Source organism: Giraffa tippelskirchi, chromosome 1 (assembly GCF_054371585.1).
Source record: "Giraffa tippelskirchi isolate mGirTip1 chromosome 1, T2T-mGirTip1v1.2.pri, whole genome shotgun sequence".
In the NCBI taxonomy this organism is placed as follows: Eukaryota; Metazoa; Chordata; class Mammalia; order Artiodactyla; family Giraffidae; genus Giraffa; species Giraffa tippelskirchi.
The window spans coordinates 55,204,337-55,224,012 of record NC_137275.1 but is presented as its reverse complement, the minus strand read 5'-3'; the positions used below and the strand labels follow the sequence as shown (position 1 = coordinate 55,224,012).

At 41.3% G+C, this 19,676-nt stretch overlaps 1 protein-coding gene across 1 annotated transcript in view; it reads left to right on the top strand.

The window, feature by feature from the left end:
• The first annotated feature begins 254 nt into the window (after positions 1-254).
• The window catches only part of PGM2 (phosphoglucomutase 2), a 36,239-nt gene continuing 16,817 nt past the window's right edge, over positions 255-19,676 (top strand). Inside the window, exons 1-7 of the mRNA XM_081593171.1 lie at positions 255-378; positions 4,717-4,884; positions 8,774-8,880; positions 13,419-13,503; positions 15,154-15,237; positions 15,350-15,543; positions 19,237-19,426. Of these exons, the coding sequence (XP_081449297.1) occupies positions 328-378; positions 4,717-4,884; positions 8,774-8,880; positions 13,419-13,503; positions 15,154-15,237; positions 15,350-15,543; positions 19,237-19,426 (879 nt within the window). The 5' untranslated portion in view covers positions 255-327. The remainder of the gene's footprint in view (positions 379-4,716; positions 4,885-8,773; positions 8,881-13,418; positions 13,504-15,153; positions 15,238-15,349; positions 15,544-19,236; positions 19,427-19,676) is intronic.

The following is a 19,676-nucleotide window of genomic DNA, read 5'->3' as shown; positions in this document are numbered from 1 at the left end:
CCTTTCGGCAGCCCCACCTCCACCCCCACACTTCTCTCCCTCTGGCCCGCCTCCCTCTCTCCCGCCCGGGCGCGCGGGCCCACTGCCACGAGGCGTGCTCCTCGGCCGAGCGCGTCATTTTCCTTCCGGGCGCCGGTGGCTCCGGAGCCAGTTCTCCCCGCCCCGCCCCCGCCTCGCCCCGCCCCGCCCCCGCCTCGCCCCGCCCCGCCCCCGCCTCGCCCCGCCCCACCGGAAGGACGGTCTCGCCACCTCCTGAACTTGGTGGTGGCAGCGCGGACGGAGGTGGCGGCAGCTGGGACGGGGGCTCCGGGAGGCGGCGACGCAGGCATGGATTCCCGGCTGGACCAGGAGACGGCCCGGTGGCTGAGATGGGACAAGGTGAGGGGTCCCTTGGGGCCGGAAACGCCCGGGGGAGGTGCAGGGTCCCCTTTCCTGTGGCGAGCGAAAGTGCTTCTTTCCCTCCCCGCCCACCCCGCGGGGCCGAGGGAGTCCCGCCCGAAGGTTAGGGGGCGGCCGCCAGGCCTCGTCGGTGTGGCTGGTTTGTGGCCCATTCGAAATTGGCCCAGGAAGGTTGTTCTGGAACCAGACCTGCCGTCCGGCGGGCCGGGAGTCGGGGAGCGAGCCGGGTTCCGGGGTCTCGTCTGATAGAGGCGAGCGCGGGTTCTTGCCCCTCTGCCCGCGGGGCTCGCCCTGTGCAGTTGGCGGTGCATCCCCCAGCGTCCCAGAATTGTTCCCCCTGTTCTCAGGCTCCTGAGGATTGGCAGAGCGCCATTCCTAGGCGTTTGGTTGCCAATATAGGTGCTTTCCGTTGGGCCTGCTTGGCTTCTGGCGTTTTTCTCAGGTCTCTGACTTTGCTGGGAAGAAGATGGGGAGCCCCTTGGACACAGCACCCTAGCTTTTCACTCTCTGAGGTGTTGGAGCAGGGACTCAGCTCCAGACACCATTCCCAGTCTCCTTTCTCACCCAGTGTCTCACTTCCTGTTTGTTCCGTCTCTTGCATCTGTTTGCATTACTGGAAATTTCCTCTGGCTCTCTTCTGCTAAACTTGTTTCTCCTGTGGTTACTCATGTTTCAGGTCTGAACTTAAATGTGGCTTATGTAGAGAGGCCTTCCCTGGCTCCCAAGGGTGAATTATTTCTTTCTAATACTCTCCTTAAACATACTGTTCTTTTCCCTCATACTTCTTACAGAGATTGGCCAAAAACAAACACTTGCTTGTGGGTTTATTTATCAATGTCTGTCTCCAGGGCTGACTTCAAAGACATGAGATTCACTGAGTTGCACAGGACCTGTTCTCCTAGGAGGGCCCAGCACTTGGTTTAATATTCTGTCCCACTTTAAAATTCCTAAAAATATTTTGAACAAGGAGTCCCTTTTTTGTTTTGCACTGGGCCCCAGCAGATCACGTAGCAGGTGCTGCCCACTTGTTCGCTAACTTGCGTGGTCCATAGGCCTGCACAGTGGTAGAGGCTTGGGATATTGAGTCAGTGAGGACTTCCCCTTCACCCTCCCGCCCCTGCACAGGAAATGCCAGTACAGACTGTTTCTGGATGCTATGGGCAACTCCTTTTTCTTGTAATTCTTTGGAAGAGGGAAAGGTCCCCATTTCTGATAACTCAGTAACTGGCAGTGAGTAGAAATCTTTTAAAGCCATAATTGGTAATCAATTAATTTCATAAAACTTTCCCTTTGAAGAAATAAAAATCCAGTTTCTACAAAATGTTATATCTTTGTATACAGAGAGTACCTCACTAGATAGAGGTGAGAGGGTGTTTTTCTCAGTTTTAAATTTCTACCACTTCTCTTGTTCTTGCCTTTTTCAGTTTCTTGACTTGAGACAGGCACCCAGAGGGAACTTCCGGCCAGCTAAAAGCATTGCAGCCCTCTGGTCTGATTGCCCCAAGCATGGCGGGGCACCCAGCAGGTACCCTCCAGTATTTGCACTGCGCCTCCATCCCCATTCCTTTGGATGCTGACGTGTCATTTGCACATCTTATTCTGGTCTCCACTGACCTTTTGATTTTTTATTCTTATCTTTCTGCCTCCTTTGGTTTCTCTCTGGCTATTTGGTCTTTTAGAGATACTGAAAGTCAGTTAGGATTTTCCAAGTCTACACTGTGAATGAAAGAATTACCGGGTATTGAGTATGACCTTGAAGTCTCTGTTTTCTCATTTCCTCCGCAAATATCCATTGAACTTCTTTTACATTCCAGATCTGAGCCCTAACTTGGGGGCACCTGACAATCTGATAGGTCAGCTTGTGCTCAGTGGTCAGTGCCTATTGCTTTTAACTAAGAAAATGGGCTTGTACTTGTTTCCTGCTGAACCTGGAACAATCTGGAAGTGTGGGCTTAATTCCAGAAAGCCAGTGTTTTATTGCAGTAGTATTTCAAAGTTTAATTATGTGGCCACATTTTGCCTGCATGTTTATCTACTTGAGGTGATAGCTGGAAGATAGAAATAAAGTTTGTTACCCTGAATTCTTAATCTAAAAGTTTGATGTGAAATTAATATAATTGTCATTTTTCTCCATTCTTAACATTTTCTGTAACCGTTGTACCAAAAAAATGAATGATTCATGTGAGTGTTCATTTGAAGCAGTCAATGTAACAGAAAAGGTAAATGCTTTTCATGCAGTTTAAGCAAGACACTATTTCTGAGGCTTCTCCATCTATAAAACGGGGTTTTTGTTAGTTGCCTGCCTATTGTAGCTAGTGCAAGATTCAAATTTGACTGCCAAGGGAGTCTCATGTATTTCTTATTATATCACAGTATACACATTATAATTTTTAAAAGACCAAAACACTACCAAAGTAGTGTTTTGATTTAAATTATATAAGGTTATCACTCTGGGAAAATTTGAAGATATTAGGGAAGAAAATGAACATTTGATTATTACTAGATGCCAGATAGAAAAGGGTGTTTTATGTTAATTTAATATAAACCACCTTAGAACCACCTTGTAAGGAAGGTTATAGGTTGTTCATATTTTAGAGATGAAGAAATTCAGAATTCAAGAAACTAGATAATCTGCCCAACAGTATAAATTTGGTGAATGATGATGTGGCTGGGATTCCATTCTGAGTCTTAGACCCCAAAACCTGTGTATTCATCCCATTTATCCAAAATTGCTTACCTTTGTAGGGAAGAAAATAATACTTACATTATAAAGGAAAACCGATTTCCTTGTACTCATAATACTTCAGACACAAAATGTGTGAGTTTTTCACACTAAACAAGTTCTCATTTTTCTGTGGACATCATCTGGGTGTCAATTTAACTCAGCTGTGACACTAACTACCCAGAGTTAGTGTAAACTGCCAGCTGAAGGGCTCCATCCCACAAGATTGCTACTATTTCAGATACTTGCAGAAGCCCCACATTGTCACCCGTACTTTTGACCAAGCAGCAGTAAACCAGGAGGTCTCATGACCCCCATCTAGGGTTTGGTAATTTGCTAGGATAGCTTACAGAACTCTAGAAGGCAGAGTTACTTATTATTACCAATTTTATTAATGAAGGACACAACCCAAGAACAGCCAACTGGAAGGGATCCATAGGGCAAGGTATGGTGGGAAGAGGTGCACAGCTTCAGTGCATTACATAGGTGTGATTAATTAAATTATTGGCTACTGGTTATTAATCTTAATCTCCAGCCCCTTCCCTTCTTGGAATTAAGGGGAGGATGGAGTTGAAAATTCCCATCAGCTGATCACTTGGTTGGTTCCCAATAGTCACCTCATTAGGATAAACTCAGGTATGGATGAAAGAGATTTATTATGAATAACAGAAGATGCGACTTTCATCCTAATCATTCAGGGAATTTTAAGGGTTTTATGACCTCTTTGCTAGAGACTAGGAACAAGAAAGTGTTAGTCACTTAGTCCTGTCCGACTCTTTTCAACCCCATGAACTGTAGCCCGCCAGGCTCCTCTGTCCATGGAACTCTTCAGGCAAGAATACTGGAGTGGGTTGCCATTCCCTAGTCCAGGGGATCTTCTCAACCCAGGGATCAAACCCGGGTCTCCCTCATCGCAGGCAGATTCTTTACTATCCAAGGAACAATAAATATATATTTCTTAATTTTTTTAAAAATCTTTTGTTTACACCATGCAGTATGTGGGATCGTAGTTTGCTAACTAGGGATTGAACCCACACCCCCTACACTGAAAGCGTGGAGTCTTAACCACTGGACCGGGGAAGTCTTATGTATTTCTTATTATATCGCAGTATCACACATTATAATTTTTAAAAGACCAACTTCATATTTCAAATTTCAAAATCCTCATAAAACTGAAAAGCCTATATATGTGTGTCTATATGTGTATGTGGGCTTCCCGGTGGCTCAGTGGTAAAGAATCCACCTGCCAATGCAGGAGACATGGGCTTGATCCCTGGCCTGGGAAGATCCCCTAGAGAAGGAAATGGCAACCCACTCCAGTATTCTTGCCTGGAAAACTCCATAGACAGAGGATCCTGGTGGGCTACAGTCCATGGGGTTGCAAAAGAGTCAGACATGACTTAGCGACTGAAGAACAATAACAATATGTATATGTGTGTGTGTGTGTGTGTGTATTCTTTTCAAATACATACATATATATTTTTTCTCCTGTAGGTTAGAATTACTGCAGGTTGGTTGGTTGTTTTTTTTTTTCTCAGCTTTTTCATTATGTTATTCACCTGACTGTATCTGGTATATACATTCCTGTTTTGCAGAATCCTTTAACTTTGGCGTCAGTGAAACAACTCATTGCAGCAGGTAATACAGAAGAATTACAAAAATGTTTTAGCGCTCGGATGGAGTTTGGGACAGCTGGCCTCCGAGCTGCTATGGGAGCAGGAATTTCTCATATGAATGACTTGACCATCATTCAAACGACACAGGTACCACATTTTTATACTTATTAACATTTCCCAGTGTTAAAAAATAAACTGAAGCATATTAAATTTTTAAAGTATTTATTTGAGCAAAAATCTATTCAAATCAAGCAGTTCTAAACTGGAAGTAGTTAGGAACTGTTGGGGATAAAATATTTTTTCTGTACACGTCTAGATTCTTTGGTTGGTCTGTTAATTAAATTGGCATAAGACAGATTAACAAGAGTAAACAAGTTTAATTATATGCGTATAGGAGCCCTATAAATGCAGTGAGACCCAAGGGCAAATCTAGCAGTTGAAGCTTCAAAGTGGAGAATGACAGGAGAAGGACTTTTCAAATATATATATATATATATTTTTTTTAATATTGATATTTTCATAGGACAGTACTTTCAGGATCAGGCTCCTTATCTGAATTCTTTTAGGTAGCTATGGAAGAGGTAAAAGTTTTTCTTCTGTCTGCCGGCTCTTGATTGCCTCAGCTCAAAATGATCCACGTGCAAGAGTGACATATTTTAGGGTCACATAGTCTGCTTCCCTTCAGAGCGCTCCACTGACAGGAACTAGGGGAAAGACTTTTATAGAGGAAAGGCAGAAACAAAACAAGGAAATTAATAGATTGGCTCCAGCTCAAGTGGGTGCCATATTTGGGAAGGCTTAGCTGGCTATTTGTGACTGGCTATTCTTAAGTTATGAATTCTTCACCTTGAGGCTTTTACAAGGTTAGGTTTTGACTTGCTTATTAGTAGGCTCCTAGGGCATTAAAGCCACCTCAGTCCAATGGCTTCCTCATTTAATTAATTTACCTCCAGGCACCTTTTGTATTTGACAGACCTAATTTGGTTTCATTATGAAATAATCTGGTGGGTTTGCCTAGGCACAGGGTGTCACACATTCACTCCATAAAGTTAGGCTTGTACAGTGAGTGGAAGCAGCATTATTTTGAAATTCATGCATTCATTTATTCATTTCACAGAGATTTATTAGGTGCCAGACATCAAGGATGATATAATGACTAAAACAGACAGATTCCCTCATGGAGCTTCATTCCAGTGCAAATCCACCAGCTAACCCAACAGACTCTTATGTTTTTAAAAGTTTTGTTATGGTTGTACAGATACCAGCGTTGAAACTTTTTTTTTTAACTGCCAGAATAACCAAGAGTTATTAGCTCTATTTAGTTTTAATTTATAGTATGCTGCTGCTGCTGCTGCTGCTGCTGCTAAGTCGCTTCAGTCGTGTCCGACCCCGTGCGACCCCGTAGACGGCAGCCCACCAGGCTCCGCCGTCCCTGGGATTCTCCAGGCAAGAATACTGGAGTGGGTTGCCATTTCCTTCTCCAGTGCATGAAAGGGAAAAGTGAAAGTGAAGTCGCTCAGTCGTGTCCGACTCTTCGCGACCCCATGGACTGTAGCCTACCAGGCTTCTCCATCCATGGGATTTTCCAGGCAAGAGTACTGGAGTGGGGTGCCATTGCCTTCTCCAAATTTATAGTATAGGTGGTAATTATTGCTGAGTTTCCTTGCCTTTGTGAATTTTACTATCGAAGCTACATTCAGCTTTTAGGAATAAAGATGAAGCCTTTGACAAAACAGCTGCCGCTGAGTGTTGAGAGTTCTGTCTGTGAGGGAAATGAAGTGGAACAGGTCGTTCTGTTTCTTCAGCTGCTGGAACATGTTAAAAATGAAGGTCATTTTAGTCTGGGAAACAAAAGGCTGGGAAAATTAACTACTGATGATTATGTGTACTTTATGTGTACCTAAAAAGACGGAGTTGGGCTTCCCTGTTGGCTCAGACGGTAAAGCGTCTGCCTGCAATGTGGGAGACCCGGGTTCAATCCCGGGGTCAGGAAGATCCCCTGGAGAAGGAAGTGGCAACCCATTCCAATACTCTTGCCTGGAAAATTCCATGAATGGAGGAGCCTGGTGGGCTACAGTCCATGGGGTAGCAAAGAGTTGGACACAACTGAGGGACTGAACTGAACCGAATGCTTTTAACCCTCTTGAACATTGGGGCCATAGCTCAGGGGTCCACCAGGGCCAGAGAGAGGGCACTATCACTATGGGAAGCCTTAGAGTGTGAGTATCTGCGTACCTTCTAGGAACCCCACAAAAACAGCTCAGGTGTGTGCTTGTTACTTTGTATCCCTCAGAAGCTTCAGAAGATATGCCCAATGCAGTATTTTTGTACAAGAAAAGCTAAAGGCTTTCTAAACTGGTACCACTCTGGCAACAAAACTATGAAATATTGCCCTACCAAAAACAAGAGTTACACTTCATTTTATGACTTCCTTTAATCAAAGTGAAATAAGTGATATGAACCATGATTATAACCCAATCAACCAAAGTTCTTTTTGTTCAGTAATAAAACCTATTTTGTCCAGTAATCGAAACTTCCTGAAGTCAAAGTTCACAGTTTTCTAATCGCCCATATTTCAAACTGAGGTGATGTTACTTCACCCACTAAGATGCAAGAATTGTGTGTTCCACCATTTCTAGGCGGATGGGAATAGCCCAAACTCTGCACAGTTTTTATTTGTATAATGGTGGACTGGTAGAGCCTCCTTAAGACCTGTCTGCTGAAAATAATGTCACAAACAGAACAAGTTTAGATCTGTTAACTGTCAAAATCTTACTGAGTGTGTTGAATTTCTTTTACTTTTCTTTATATAGAGCAGGTTGAAATATCTGAAACACCTCCTTGTCCTCAGAGATTTTAGATTTGTATAAAATGGGTGCAACTTTTGAAGGAAAATGACAGTAAAAATAATGCTCATAACAGCAAACACATAGTGCATCTTTGGTGTTAGATTCTTAGCACGTGGCATGTTTTAACTCAGTTAGTCCTCATGCTGTCCTTAGAAGTAGGTACTATTCCCATTTTACAGAAGACAAAACTGAGGCACTGAGAGATTAAGGAACTTGTCATTTGCTCATAAGTGGTGTTACAAGCCCACAGATTCTGTGTACTTTTAATTTAGCACTGAACCACCTCTAACCAGACCCAGACACAAGTCTATTGTTGTTCAATTGCTCAGTCATGTCCGACTCTTTGTGACCCCATGGACTGCAGCACGTCAGGCTTCCCTGTCCATCACCAACTCCCGGAGCTTACTCAAACTCATGTCCATTGAGTTGGTGATGCCACCCAACCATCTCATCCTCTGTCATCCTGTTCTCCTGCATTCAATATTTCCCAGCATCAGGGTCTTTTCCAATGAGTCAGCTGTTTGCATCAGGTGGCCCAAGTAGTGGAGCTTCAACTTTAGCATCAGTCCTTCCAATGAATATTCAGGGTTGATTTCCTTTAGGATTGACTGGTTTGATCTTGCAGTCCAAGGGACTCTCAAGAGTCTTCTCCAACACTGTGGTTCAAAAGTATCAATTCTTCGGTGCTCAGCCTTCTTTATGGTCCAACTCTCACATCCATACATGACTACTGGAAAAACCATAGCTTTGACTAGACGGACCTTTGTCGGCAAAAATAATGCCTCTGCTTTTTAGTATGCTCTCTAGGTTTGTCATAGCTTTTCTTCCAAGGAGCAGGCATCTTTTAATTTCATGGCTTGCAGGTACAAAGCTAGGCTCTGCTATTTGTGTATCTGAAACTGGGCCAGTCACTGAAAGTTCTAGCTTTTCCATCTGTAAAATGGGATTTCTTGGTCAGGTTGATCTGGGATTACTGATAATAAATACTAAGTGTCCAACACAGTACCTGATACATACAGATAGAAAATAAATAAAGCTGTTATTTTCCTATTGTACAGTTCACTTAATTACTGAGGGATTTCTCTCCTGCTACAGTGTTCTCTTGCGGAAGCAGAGAAAACTTGATCAATTTTTGGTTTAGTGTGTTAAAACATACATAGTCTTTTAATTCATGGGGTGTTTTTTAGGGATTTTGCAGGTACCTGGAAAAACAATTCAGTGACCTGAAGCAAAGAGGTGTTGTGATCAGCTTTGACGCTCGAGCCCATCCAGCAAGTGGAGGGAGCAGCAGAAGGTATATAAAGATATTAATATTCAGGAAACTATATTTTTTTTGTGTGTATTTTGTAGTTTTATTTGTAATTACCATTTCAATAGGTTGGCTTATTTGTCAGCTATATTGCTTAACTATAAAAATGATGGGTAGATTCTGTTTGTAACTTTTAAGAATTCTGGTTTTATGTTTGGGTTAAGAAAATATAATTATTTAGAAAATATAGAACTTAATACCCATCTAAAGCAATTTTTTTTTAAGTGGCAATATTATTTCTGGTTCCTTTTCCTTTTCTTGGACTGCAAGGAGATCCAACCAGTCCATCCTAAAGGAGATCAGTCCTGGGTGTTCATTGGAAGGACTGATGTTAAAGCTGAAACTCTAATACTTTGGCCACCTGATGCGAAGAGTTGACTCATTTGAAAAGACCCTAATGCTGAGAAAGATTGAGGGCAGGAGGAGAAGGGGACAACAGAGGATGAGATGGTTGGGTGGCATCACTGACTCAATGGACATGGGTTTGGGTAGACTCTGGCAGTTGGTGATGGACAGGGAGGCCTAGCATGCTGCAGTTCATGGGGTCGCAAAGAGTCGGACACGACTGAGCAACTGGACTGAACTGAACTGAGCTTCCTTTTCTAAATCCAGTTTAGACATCTGGAAGTTCTTGGTTCACACATAATGCTGAAGCCTAGCATGCAAGATTTTAAGCATGACTTTAATAGCATGGGAGATGAGTACAATTGTCCAATGGTTAGCACATTCTTTAGTACTACCCTTTTTGGGAATTGGGATGAGACTTGACCTTTTCCAGTCCTGTGGTCACTGCTTGGTCTTCCAGATTTGTTGACATGTTGAATGCAGCACCTTGATGGCATCATCCTTTGGGGTTTTGAATAGTTCTACTAGAATTCTGTCGCATACACTAGCTTTATTAACAGCAGTGCTTCCTAAGGCCCACTTGACTTTGCTCTCCAGAATGTCTGGCTCTGGGTGGCTGACCACACCATCATCGTCATCCAGTTCATCTGAATCTTTTTTATACAGTTCTTCTGTGTATTTTTTCCATCTCTTCTTGATCTCTTCAGCGTCTACTAGGTCTCTGCTGTTTATGTCATTTATTGTGCCCATCCTTGGGCAGAATGTTCCCTTGATATCTCCAGTCTCGATGCCTTCGAACTATGGTACTGGAGAAGACTCTTGAGAGTCCCTTGGACAGCAAGGAGATCAGACCAGTCAATCTTAAGGGAAATCAACCCCGAATACTTGTTGGAAGGACTAATGCTGAAGTTGAAACTACAGTATTTTGGTCATCTGATGCAAACAGCTGACTCATTGGAAAAGTCCCTGTTTCTGGGAAAGATTGAAGGCAGAAGTAGAAGAGGGCGTCAGAGGATTTAGATGGCTGGATGCAGTGGACATGAACTTGGGCAGACTTCAGGAGATGGTGAGGGACAAAGAGGCCTGGTGTATGGCAGTCCATGGGGTATCAAGAAGTTGAACACGACTGGGCGACTGAACAACAGCAGCATTATTTCTACTTCTCACTTTTCTTCCTTTTATGTAATTTTTTTCTTCTAATATTTATAAGCCTCTTGAGCTTCTTCTCATTCTTAAATGCCCATTGCAAAGTGCATTCTTGTAACATTCCCAAACCAATGATACTGTCTTTTGTAGGTATAGGCAGATGATGATGGTGATGGTGGTGATGCTGCTGCTGATGGTAGTGGTGGTGGTAGTAGTTGTGGAGGTGGTAGGGATGGTGATGGTAGTGGTGGTGGTAGTAGTTATGGAGGTGGTAGTGTTGGTGATGGTGGTGTGGTAGTGGTGGTGATAATGCTAGAATCATTCAAGTGCTGAATGCGAGTTAGGCACCTAGGTATTTACTTATTTAGTCCTCACAAAACCTGTAATCTATGTACTTTTTGCTCTAAGATCATAAAGTGAGAGAAAGTACCACAATTTAAACATAAAGAGGCTGGCACCAGGGGTCAGCAAACTTTTTCCCTAAAGGGCAAATAGTAAATATCTTACACACTGTAGGCCGCACAGTCTCTGTTACAGCCACTCAGCTCTGCCATGTAGCATGAAAACAGCCATGAACAATTCATGATTGAATAAAGTTTTGTAAACCTTTATTTACAAAATGCCTGGAGTTTGCCCATCACCGGTCATAATTATGCTATATGACCCTCTTTTTTACTGGAACACTTCCTCTTGATAGCTTACTATGAACAATGTCGGATTCATGATCTCCGAAGAAGAAGATTTAACTTCGGGACCAGGGACCAGGCTTGATCACTCGAGCTTTTGTGTAGCAGAGTTTTATTAAAGTGAAAAAGGGAACAAATGTGTGGCGGGAGGAAGGGAGCATGGCCAGGGCAAAAGACCAGATGATATCAGCTCCTAGACTGAACTCAGGGCTATATAAAATATTGGGTCTTCCGCTGCAGGCTCAAAAATATAATGTTTGTCAATAAAACAGAGGAGAAGCTGTATCTCTCAGGAACTGACGCACATGAACTGCATTCACAAGAGAGTGATGTAGCATAAACCTCAGTATCAGTTTGTCAATTTCAGTTAGTGAATTTACGGTTAGAATTACATTATAAGCATGCTTTACCAGCACCAGCGCAGGTCAGATTCTCCATCAGATCCTCCGGGTGGCTAGCTGCCTGTTTAACTTCACAAATTTCTTCTTGTTAGGCTAAGCAGCCTGTTTCTGGTTAACACATCTTTTATGTTAACACTGTCAGTTAAGGTGCAGATACTTCTTGCTCTGGCCTTGGGGGCATATAAGTTCCTTAAAGAGACAGATGTTACCTGTTTGCTTATGGTTTAGGTCTCAGAGATGGATGGAATGGGATGGAGTGGAGCTCAGGGTCACTGTCTGTCATCTACAACAAGCAAGATAATTAGAGGTTGTAACAAATACTAACCTGTTGTGCTAAAACACACATGATGAGTAAATGAACATTTTCTTAAAAAATTGGAAACTATTGCAGCCTCAGGATTTTACCTAAGGAAATGTTTACTTCTTTAATCTTCGAGTTTTAAAAATCTGGTGGGGAACATAAGCTGTAACTGTTAAGTATATGCAGATAACCCACTGAATCTTTTTTGTGTATAGTTGTTAGCTTCATATATATCATAGATGTGTTAAGTGTCTCCTTTGTCAGCTTTAAGAAAGCACCTTTAAAGTCAGCCTTTATAGATGATACACAGTTCCCGAAGTAGTAAAAGTGACTTCCGTACCTTCTAGTGAATGCAGTACGTATCTAATTCAGGTTTTTATTTAAATTATTTTTGCTAAAATTTGTTGTTTTTTCACTTTCTCCTATATAGAGGCATTTTTTAAATGTCAAAATCATTTTTGTATTACTCTTAATTCTAGGAATTTTAATGCCTGAATTAAAGATCTACTGTTTTTGCCCCAGCCAGCTCCCAAAATAGTGTTCCATTTAGTTAGTGCTCAAGAAATATTTGAGAGAATGATCAAATACTTTGTTTAATCCTCTAATAGTGTAATGTTGTTCATTGGAAGTAAATTGTTTATTGTGATGAAATACTTTACTCCAAGCATGAAGAAAGACTTGATGACATGTTTTGTGTCCTGCCCTAAGCCAGATGCTGCAGAAATTGAGAAATAAGTTGAAGTGTCAAAAATTTGTCATCTTTTAAGAGCTGAAAGGAGCCAAGATGTATATGTGTCATATACAGACGTGTATCACACATGTATCTCATACTCACTCACGACAGTGTGCCATGTGTTTTGTAGAGGACAACATTGAATCAAATACGAGTCTTCATGGCATATCCTGGGTAGTGACAGCTGTAGATAGAGATTTCTCCGTTCTGCCTGGTGCCATGCGACTTGGTACAGGGCCAGATAACTCTTCATTGTAGGCACTGCCCTGTGCATTGTGGTATGCTTAGGAGCATCCCTGGCTTCCATCCACCAGCTGCCATTAGCACTCTACCCCAGTGACAACCAAAATTGTCTCCAGACGATTCAGGTGTCCTGTGGGAGCAGCACTGCCCTTGGCTGAGACCTGCTGAGATGGAAGAGAGCTGAGAGACTTGGGTGCAGCCTGGCTTAGCTGCTGTGTGCCCGGTGGACATGGGACAAGTCATCTGGCCTTTCTCAACTTTAGTCCCATTTCTCTTAAACAAAAGGGTGGATTGAAATGACTCCTTAGGTTCCTCCAGCCTTAATGTTCTCTGCCAGCAGAGTATAATTAAGGTTTTCATCGATCTGGTTGCTGTTCTCAGTCTAAAGAAACCGTTGGGGGACTTCCCTGGTGGTCCACTGGCTAGACTCCATGCTCCCAATGCAGGGGGCCTGGGTTTGATCCCAGATCAGGGAACTAGATCCCACATGCCACAACTAAGAGCTTGCATGCTGCATCTAAAGATATCGAGTGCTGCAACTGAGACCTGGGGTGATCAAATAAGTATAAAAATAAAAAAAAAATGGTTGGACCTTCATTTTCTTCTCTGTTGTCACCTGCTCTCCTGATAGCTCTACTCTTTTCTCCCTGGTCACTCTGCATTTCCAGATTTGCCCGACTTGCTGCAACCACATTTATCAGCCAGGGGATTCCTGTGTACCTCTTTTCTGATATTACCCCAACCCCTTTTGTGGTAAGTGTTTGCTTTTGTAATTTCCTGTCCCAGGATCAGGGGTGGGATGTGGCTGGGTTTTACTGTCTTTAGTGCTCTTGGGATTCAGTTGTTTGAAAGCCAGAAGGGCTCCTTGCCTTTATCAGGACTTCTCTCTCCTCTCCAGGAATGTTCCTCCCACATCCTAGTAATGTTTCTCTGGTGTTCAACTTTTGATTCATCAGAATTGATTTATGTTTTTTAAATGAATTTTTTCTTTTGCTTGCATTCAGAAGATATTTTAGCTGGTTAGCAGAATGTCTTTTGTTTGTTTGTCTTTTTGCTTTTTAATTTGGTTTGTATTCTTTTTCTCAGCTACCGCAATTAGGAAACTTCTGGGATCTAAATCTGAATTCACCTCAAACCATGTCTTACCATGAAATTTTTGACAAGCTAGTGTACCAACTTTTTATATATGAGTGTTTCACTTTAAATCCTATTCATAGCCAGTACCGGAAGCATGCTTGGCATGTTTGAGTAAGATTTTTATCAAATTCCTATTGTAACAGACTCTAAAGAAAAGGATAATAGGTACTATGACAGCTGTTTCTTTTAAGTAGAATGAACTTTTAAGAGTAGGGCCAGATGCTCAGAATATATGTTTTTAGAAATTAAACCAAAACCATAATTGGAATGCACTTACTTCCATCAAGTAGAAATGAGAGTATATAAATACAGCAGTAATCTCCACTAGCTTTGCATTTATTGTCTCTAGTGCAATGATAGGTCAGTGCAGCTCCTCCTAGCTTGTAAATATCCCAGTAGATGCTCAATGTCACATCCAAATGTAGCTTAAATTTTAATGTTTGATGGAAAAACTGCAATGTGTTCAGACATCCTTGGTCTTCTGTACTATACTAATGTTGGTAGCTATTGTTTTTATATCAGACATAAGTGTCTCATGATCACTGGCCCAAGTAGTGGAGTAATTCTCCCTTTTTCTTTGCTCTAGGACACCTGGGGAACGTGAGATACCTCCTAGAGGGACAAGTGACCACAGTGATTTTTGATGAGAGGATAGAGGAGGATAGACAGGTAGAATTTCAGGCTCCCTGTGTAGAGTAAACCTCAGGTGTAGCCATAGGGGATCCTCTCCCCATTTGGGGAAGTAGTCTTATAAAGATGGGAGCTATGTAGAAATACAAGAGTGGGAAAGTCAGCCCTGGAGTGGGAGATAAATGCAAGCTCAGAGCTCTCTCCATGTTGTCCACATTTTCCTCAACCTTTTACTTAAAAGCAAATCAGGGAAAGAAGAGCAGAGGATGCAGTTGGAGAGAATAAACTGAAGCCATAAGCTTCCTTCCTAAGCAGAAGGCTTGAAAGAATGTGCAATGGAGAGTCAGAGCATCATATTGTGTAAAGAGTTTTCTACCTTCACCAAGGAGAAGATAGGATAAAAAGATACACAGGAAAATACTCGCCTTTCTTATTTAGGGTACACATCACAGAATTTTGAGCAGTGAGTTAGTTTTAAGGGTAATCAGAGTATACTCCTTGGATGTGGCACAAAAATATTGTATGACACATTATATATTATGTTCATTAAAGGGAAAGTGGTACAGTGTATGATAGACCTTTTAAACATATCTAATTTTTTGCTTCAAATTGTTCTTGTTTCCTACTGTATTACAGCCCTACACAGTATCACATTTGAAACTTTGTGCTGGAATCATGATAACTGCCTCTCACAATCCAAAGCAAGATAATGGTTATAAGGTATTTTTATTTTTCTCTCCATACTTATGTCCTTCCATCTGAAGTCTATGCCTTAGGAGCACAGGGAATGAATGAACTCTAAACCATCTGGATATGTTCCCATTTTCTCCAGGTATATTGGGATAATGGGGCTCAGATCATCTCTCCTCATGATAAAGGGATTTCACAGGCTATTGAAGAAAATCTAGAACCATGGCCTGAAGCCTGGGACGATTCTATACTCAATGGCAGTCTGCTCCTTCATGACCCAAGCGCTTCCATCAATAAAGACTATTTTGAAGACCTTAAAAAGTACTGTTTTCACAGGTAAATGGGTTGGAAACTCACCTCAAGTGAGTTAAATTAATGTAATTTGACCAAATTACGTTTTCATTACATTTTTGTCCTCAACTGGTATTCTATACTACATATACTATTATTGCATCTGACTTAAGAGGCTATAGATGAGGAGTTGGCAACTTTTCTTAAAAAGATAGTGAATACTTTGGCTTTGTGAGCCACTAACTACCCAACTCTGCGGTTGCAAGAAAGCAGCCATAGATGATATGGAAATGAATGAACACAAACATAGCTGTGTTAAAAAAAAATTTATAAAAATGAGTTTCAGGGGTATAGCTCAGTGGTAGATCCTTTGACTGTAGAAGCAGGTGGCTGGCCCACAGGCTATGGTTTGCTGACCTCTGTTGTAGATTCATATATATGTATATGTGTGTGTAAAGAAAGAAAGTGAAGTCACTCAGTCATGTCCAATTCTTTGCAACCCTGTAGACTGTAGCCTACCAGGCTCCTCTGTACATGGGATTTTGCAGGCAAGAGTACTGGAGTGGGTTTCCATTTCCTTCTCCAGGGGATCTTCCCGACCTAGGTATCGAACCTGGGTCTCCTGAATTACAGGCAGACACTTTACTGTCTGAGCCACCAGGAAAGCCATATGTGTGTGTGTATGTGTGTGTATGTATGTATATATATGTGTGTGTGTATATGTGCATACTTTTATATATGTATGTAAAAAGAAGCTTGTTGGAAGGTGTCAAATAGAAAATGTTGACTTTTTTTATCTTCCCAGAAATTTTCATTTCATGTATAAACATATATACGTGTAATGTATTAGTATTTTCAAAATCATAACTAAGAATATAGACTGCATATATCTTGTTCTATGCCTTTTTCCCCCTGGTTAATTTGTCATGGATACCTTTCTGTATTAGCCCCCATCAGTCCTGACCCTTTTGTTTTAATGGCTACTGTACCAGTCTCTGTAACCATATGACACAGATGTGATGCTCACGGATAGGCAGCAGAGGAGCTGAGTGAAGGGTTGTCCTGTCCTAGTATGCCGAGGGTCCCACCACTCCTGATTGTCCCCTTAGCAAGAACCACTGATGGTTAAGCAGCAGAACTTCAGGGTTGCCTCTAGTATTGTATTTGCTGGGTTGTCGGGGAGTGGCAGCTCCTGTATGGAATGTGGAAGCCCCACCCCACCTGAAGGGAGCTGCCATGCCATTGATGTTACCATGTGCCAACCTAGATCCCGCATTACCAGTCATCTGTTTTTTTTCTCCTAAGAAAAACTGGAAACCTAGATTTTTGTATGTGAAATTCTCTAATTTTTAAATGTTGGGGACCATTTAACAATGGTCTGTAATCCAAACAAAACTCTGTGCACGTTCCTTCTGTTCCTCTTACTGAACTTCATAAAGACTAATGGTGTCTAGTTTTCTGCTATTCACCAAGTAGCACCAGAGTCAGCAACTTTGAGCACGGTTCCTTGAGTATTGGGGGGTGTGTGTGTGTGTATATAAGAGTGTTCAAACTAATACATAGAAGATGGAATTCCCTGATGGTCCTGGTGGTGGTTAGAACTGTGCACTTTCACTATGGAGGGCTGGGGTTTGATTCTTGGTTGGGGAACTAAGATTCCCACAATATGTGCAGGGCGCAAAGAAAAAGATACAGTGCAGGCATCTGAATTATATATGCATTTATAAAGTTAATAATGATTAAAAAATTGCTCTTAGAAATGTTATACTAGCTGAGGTTCCCACCAACAGAATATGATAACAGTATATGACCCACACACGTTCTTACCTACACTGAGTATTACGAAGTTTCTCCTCTTTCCCAGTTTGCTACATGAAAGCGATACCTAACTTTATTTACATTTTTAAATTATGAATATTTTTATCTTTATTTAACCTATATTTTTCTAAGTGTTTGTTCATCTTTTGCATTTGTGAAACCTCTTTGCGTGTACAGGAAAACTAGTCTTTGTTTATTTCAAATATTGTTTTCCCTTCTGTTAACTTTGGATTTTTTCATTGAAACTTTTAATTGCTGACTTCTGGGTTTTGTGTCATACTTAAAAAGATTTCACTATGCCAAGATTATTTTTAAAAAAGCACAACTCTTGTTTTACTTTAAAGCTTTCATGTTTACATCTTGCAATGTTTTGTTTTGTTTTTGGCCATGCCACATGGAACGTGAGATTTTAGTTCCCCAGCCAGGGATCAAACCTGTGTCCCCTGCAGTGGAAGCAGAGTCCTAACCACTGTATTCCAGGGGAGTCCATATTTTGCCATATTTAAATCTTTTGAGTTCTTAGTTACTTTTAATTTTGTATGAGGCATAAAGTAGGAAAGCAGATTAAATTCTTTCTAAAAAGTGCAATTGTACTAACATATTAAACTGAAGAATCTATTTTTCTTTGACTAATTGGAAATATCACCTTTAATCAGACAATTTCTAACGTGATTTAAGTGCTATTATCTGTCAGATAGCTGCTATATTCCCTTCCTTTGTACTAATTAATTCATCTCATTTTAATCATCACAGTAATGCTGAGGGTAGGTTCTGATATATTGCCGTTTTATAGATGAGAAAACTGTGACTCAGAGGTCACAGAACATAAGCAACAGTCACACAGCTTAGAAGTGGCAGAGCCCTAGGGACTTTCCTAGTGGTCCAGTGGCTGAGACTTCACGCTCCCAATGCAGGGGGCCCAGGCTTGATCTCTGGTCAGGAAAATAGATCCCACGTGCCACAGCTAAAGATCTCGCATGCTGCAACAAAGATGGAAGATCCTGCGTGTTACAACTAAGACCCAGGGTAGCCAAATAAAAGTAGCAGATCTCCAGGATTTAAATTTAGAATCTGTCTGCAAATCATGTTAACCACTAAGCCTTACTGCTTCTCATATATTTCCCAATTCAAGTTGGATCAACTTCTGAATTCTATCTTTTCCAGATTTGTTCTCACTAATCTTGCATATTTATTTTTCTAGATGTATTTATTTTCAAAGATATGTTTGTTTTAAACTACTGTTGTCTTAAGGAAGACCTAGTTCATTTACTCATTGCCAAAAGAAGTGCACACTACCTTAGAGTTCTAGCAGTCAGATCGCTGGAATTTTCTAACACTTTGTATTTACATTTTCTATAACTTCTGCTGTTAATTTTGATGTTATTTTTAGTCTACATTAAGTTCTTCAATCAGAGCACTTTGCTAAATAGGATTGTTACTTGACAAAGAAAATGTTTTATTTGTTATGCATCTGTATATGGGAAGTTCCATCATGTTGCGTTCAAAGGGACATTTTGAAAATCATATGTGAAGATGGTAGAGAATAGTTGAAGCTCTGGAGCTGGCATTGCTGTGGGTAGGTACTGCCATGGGCCAGCTGGGAGTCCCTCCTGGAACCCACTGTAGGTGTGAGAGTTGTAGCATGAAACAAAATGCAAAAGTAATCGGATTTGCAGGAAGTAACTACAGAGTGAAATTTAAAACAATGTGTTGTGGGAGCATGTATGTTTGGAAGAGAATGAAAAACCTTTTTCTCTCTCTTTTTTTAAATAGAATTTGAAAGATACTCAGTTGTCTTATACATTCTTATTATTTTGAAATCTTATGTTCTTAGGTGTCTGGTTCCTTGATATTTTGCAAACCTTCCGTTTTGAGAGCCATGTTTGTATATCTTCTCATTCTCCACATGGCTGATTCTAGGGCTGTGAACAAGGAGACCAAGGTGAAGTTTGTGCACACCTCTGTCCATGGCGTTGGTCACAGCTTCGTGCAGTCGGCTTTTGAGGCATTCAACCTTGTTCCTCCCGAGGCTGTTCCCGAACAGAAGGACCCTGATCCTGAGTTCCCAACAGTGAAATACCCGAATCCTGAAGAGGGTGAAGGTGTCTTGGTAACTTGACTGTTTTTTAATTATAAAATTTATTTTGAATATAATTCAAAACTATTACTTTGGAGTAAAATAATTTTTTTGGCGTTTTCATTGTGCCAGACAAAAATGTGATTTCATCATTGGAAATATTTATATTTATTAGTCATCCATTTCTTAAAGGAATTTTCAAATCAGATGTCTTAAGCATCAGGATGTGAAAGCTGAAATTGCTCACAAATTTAAAATGTTGCTTTACATTCAATTTAATTAA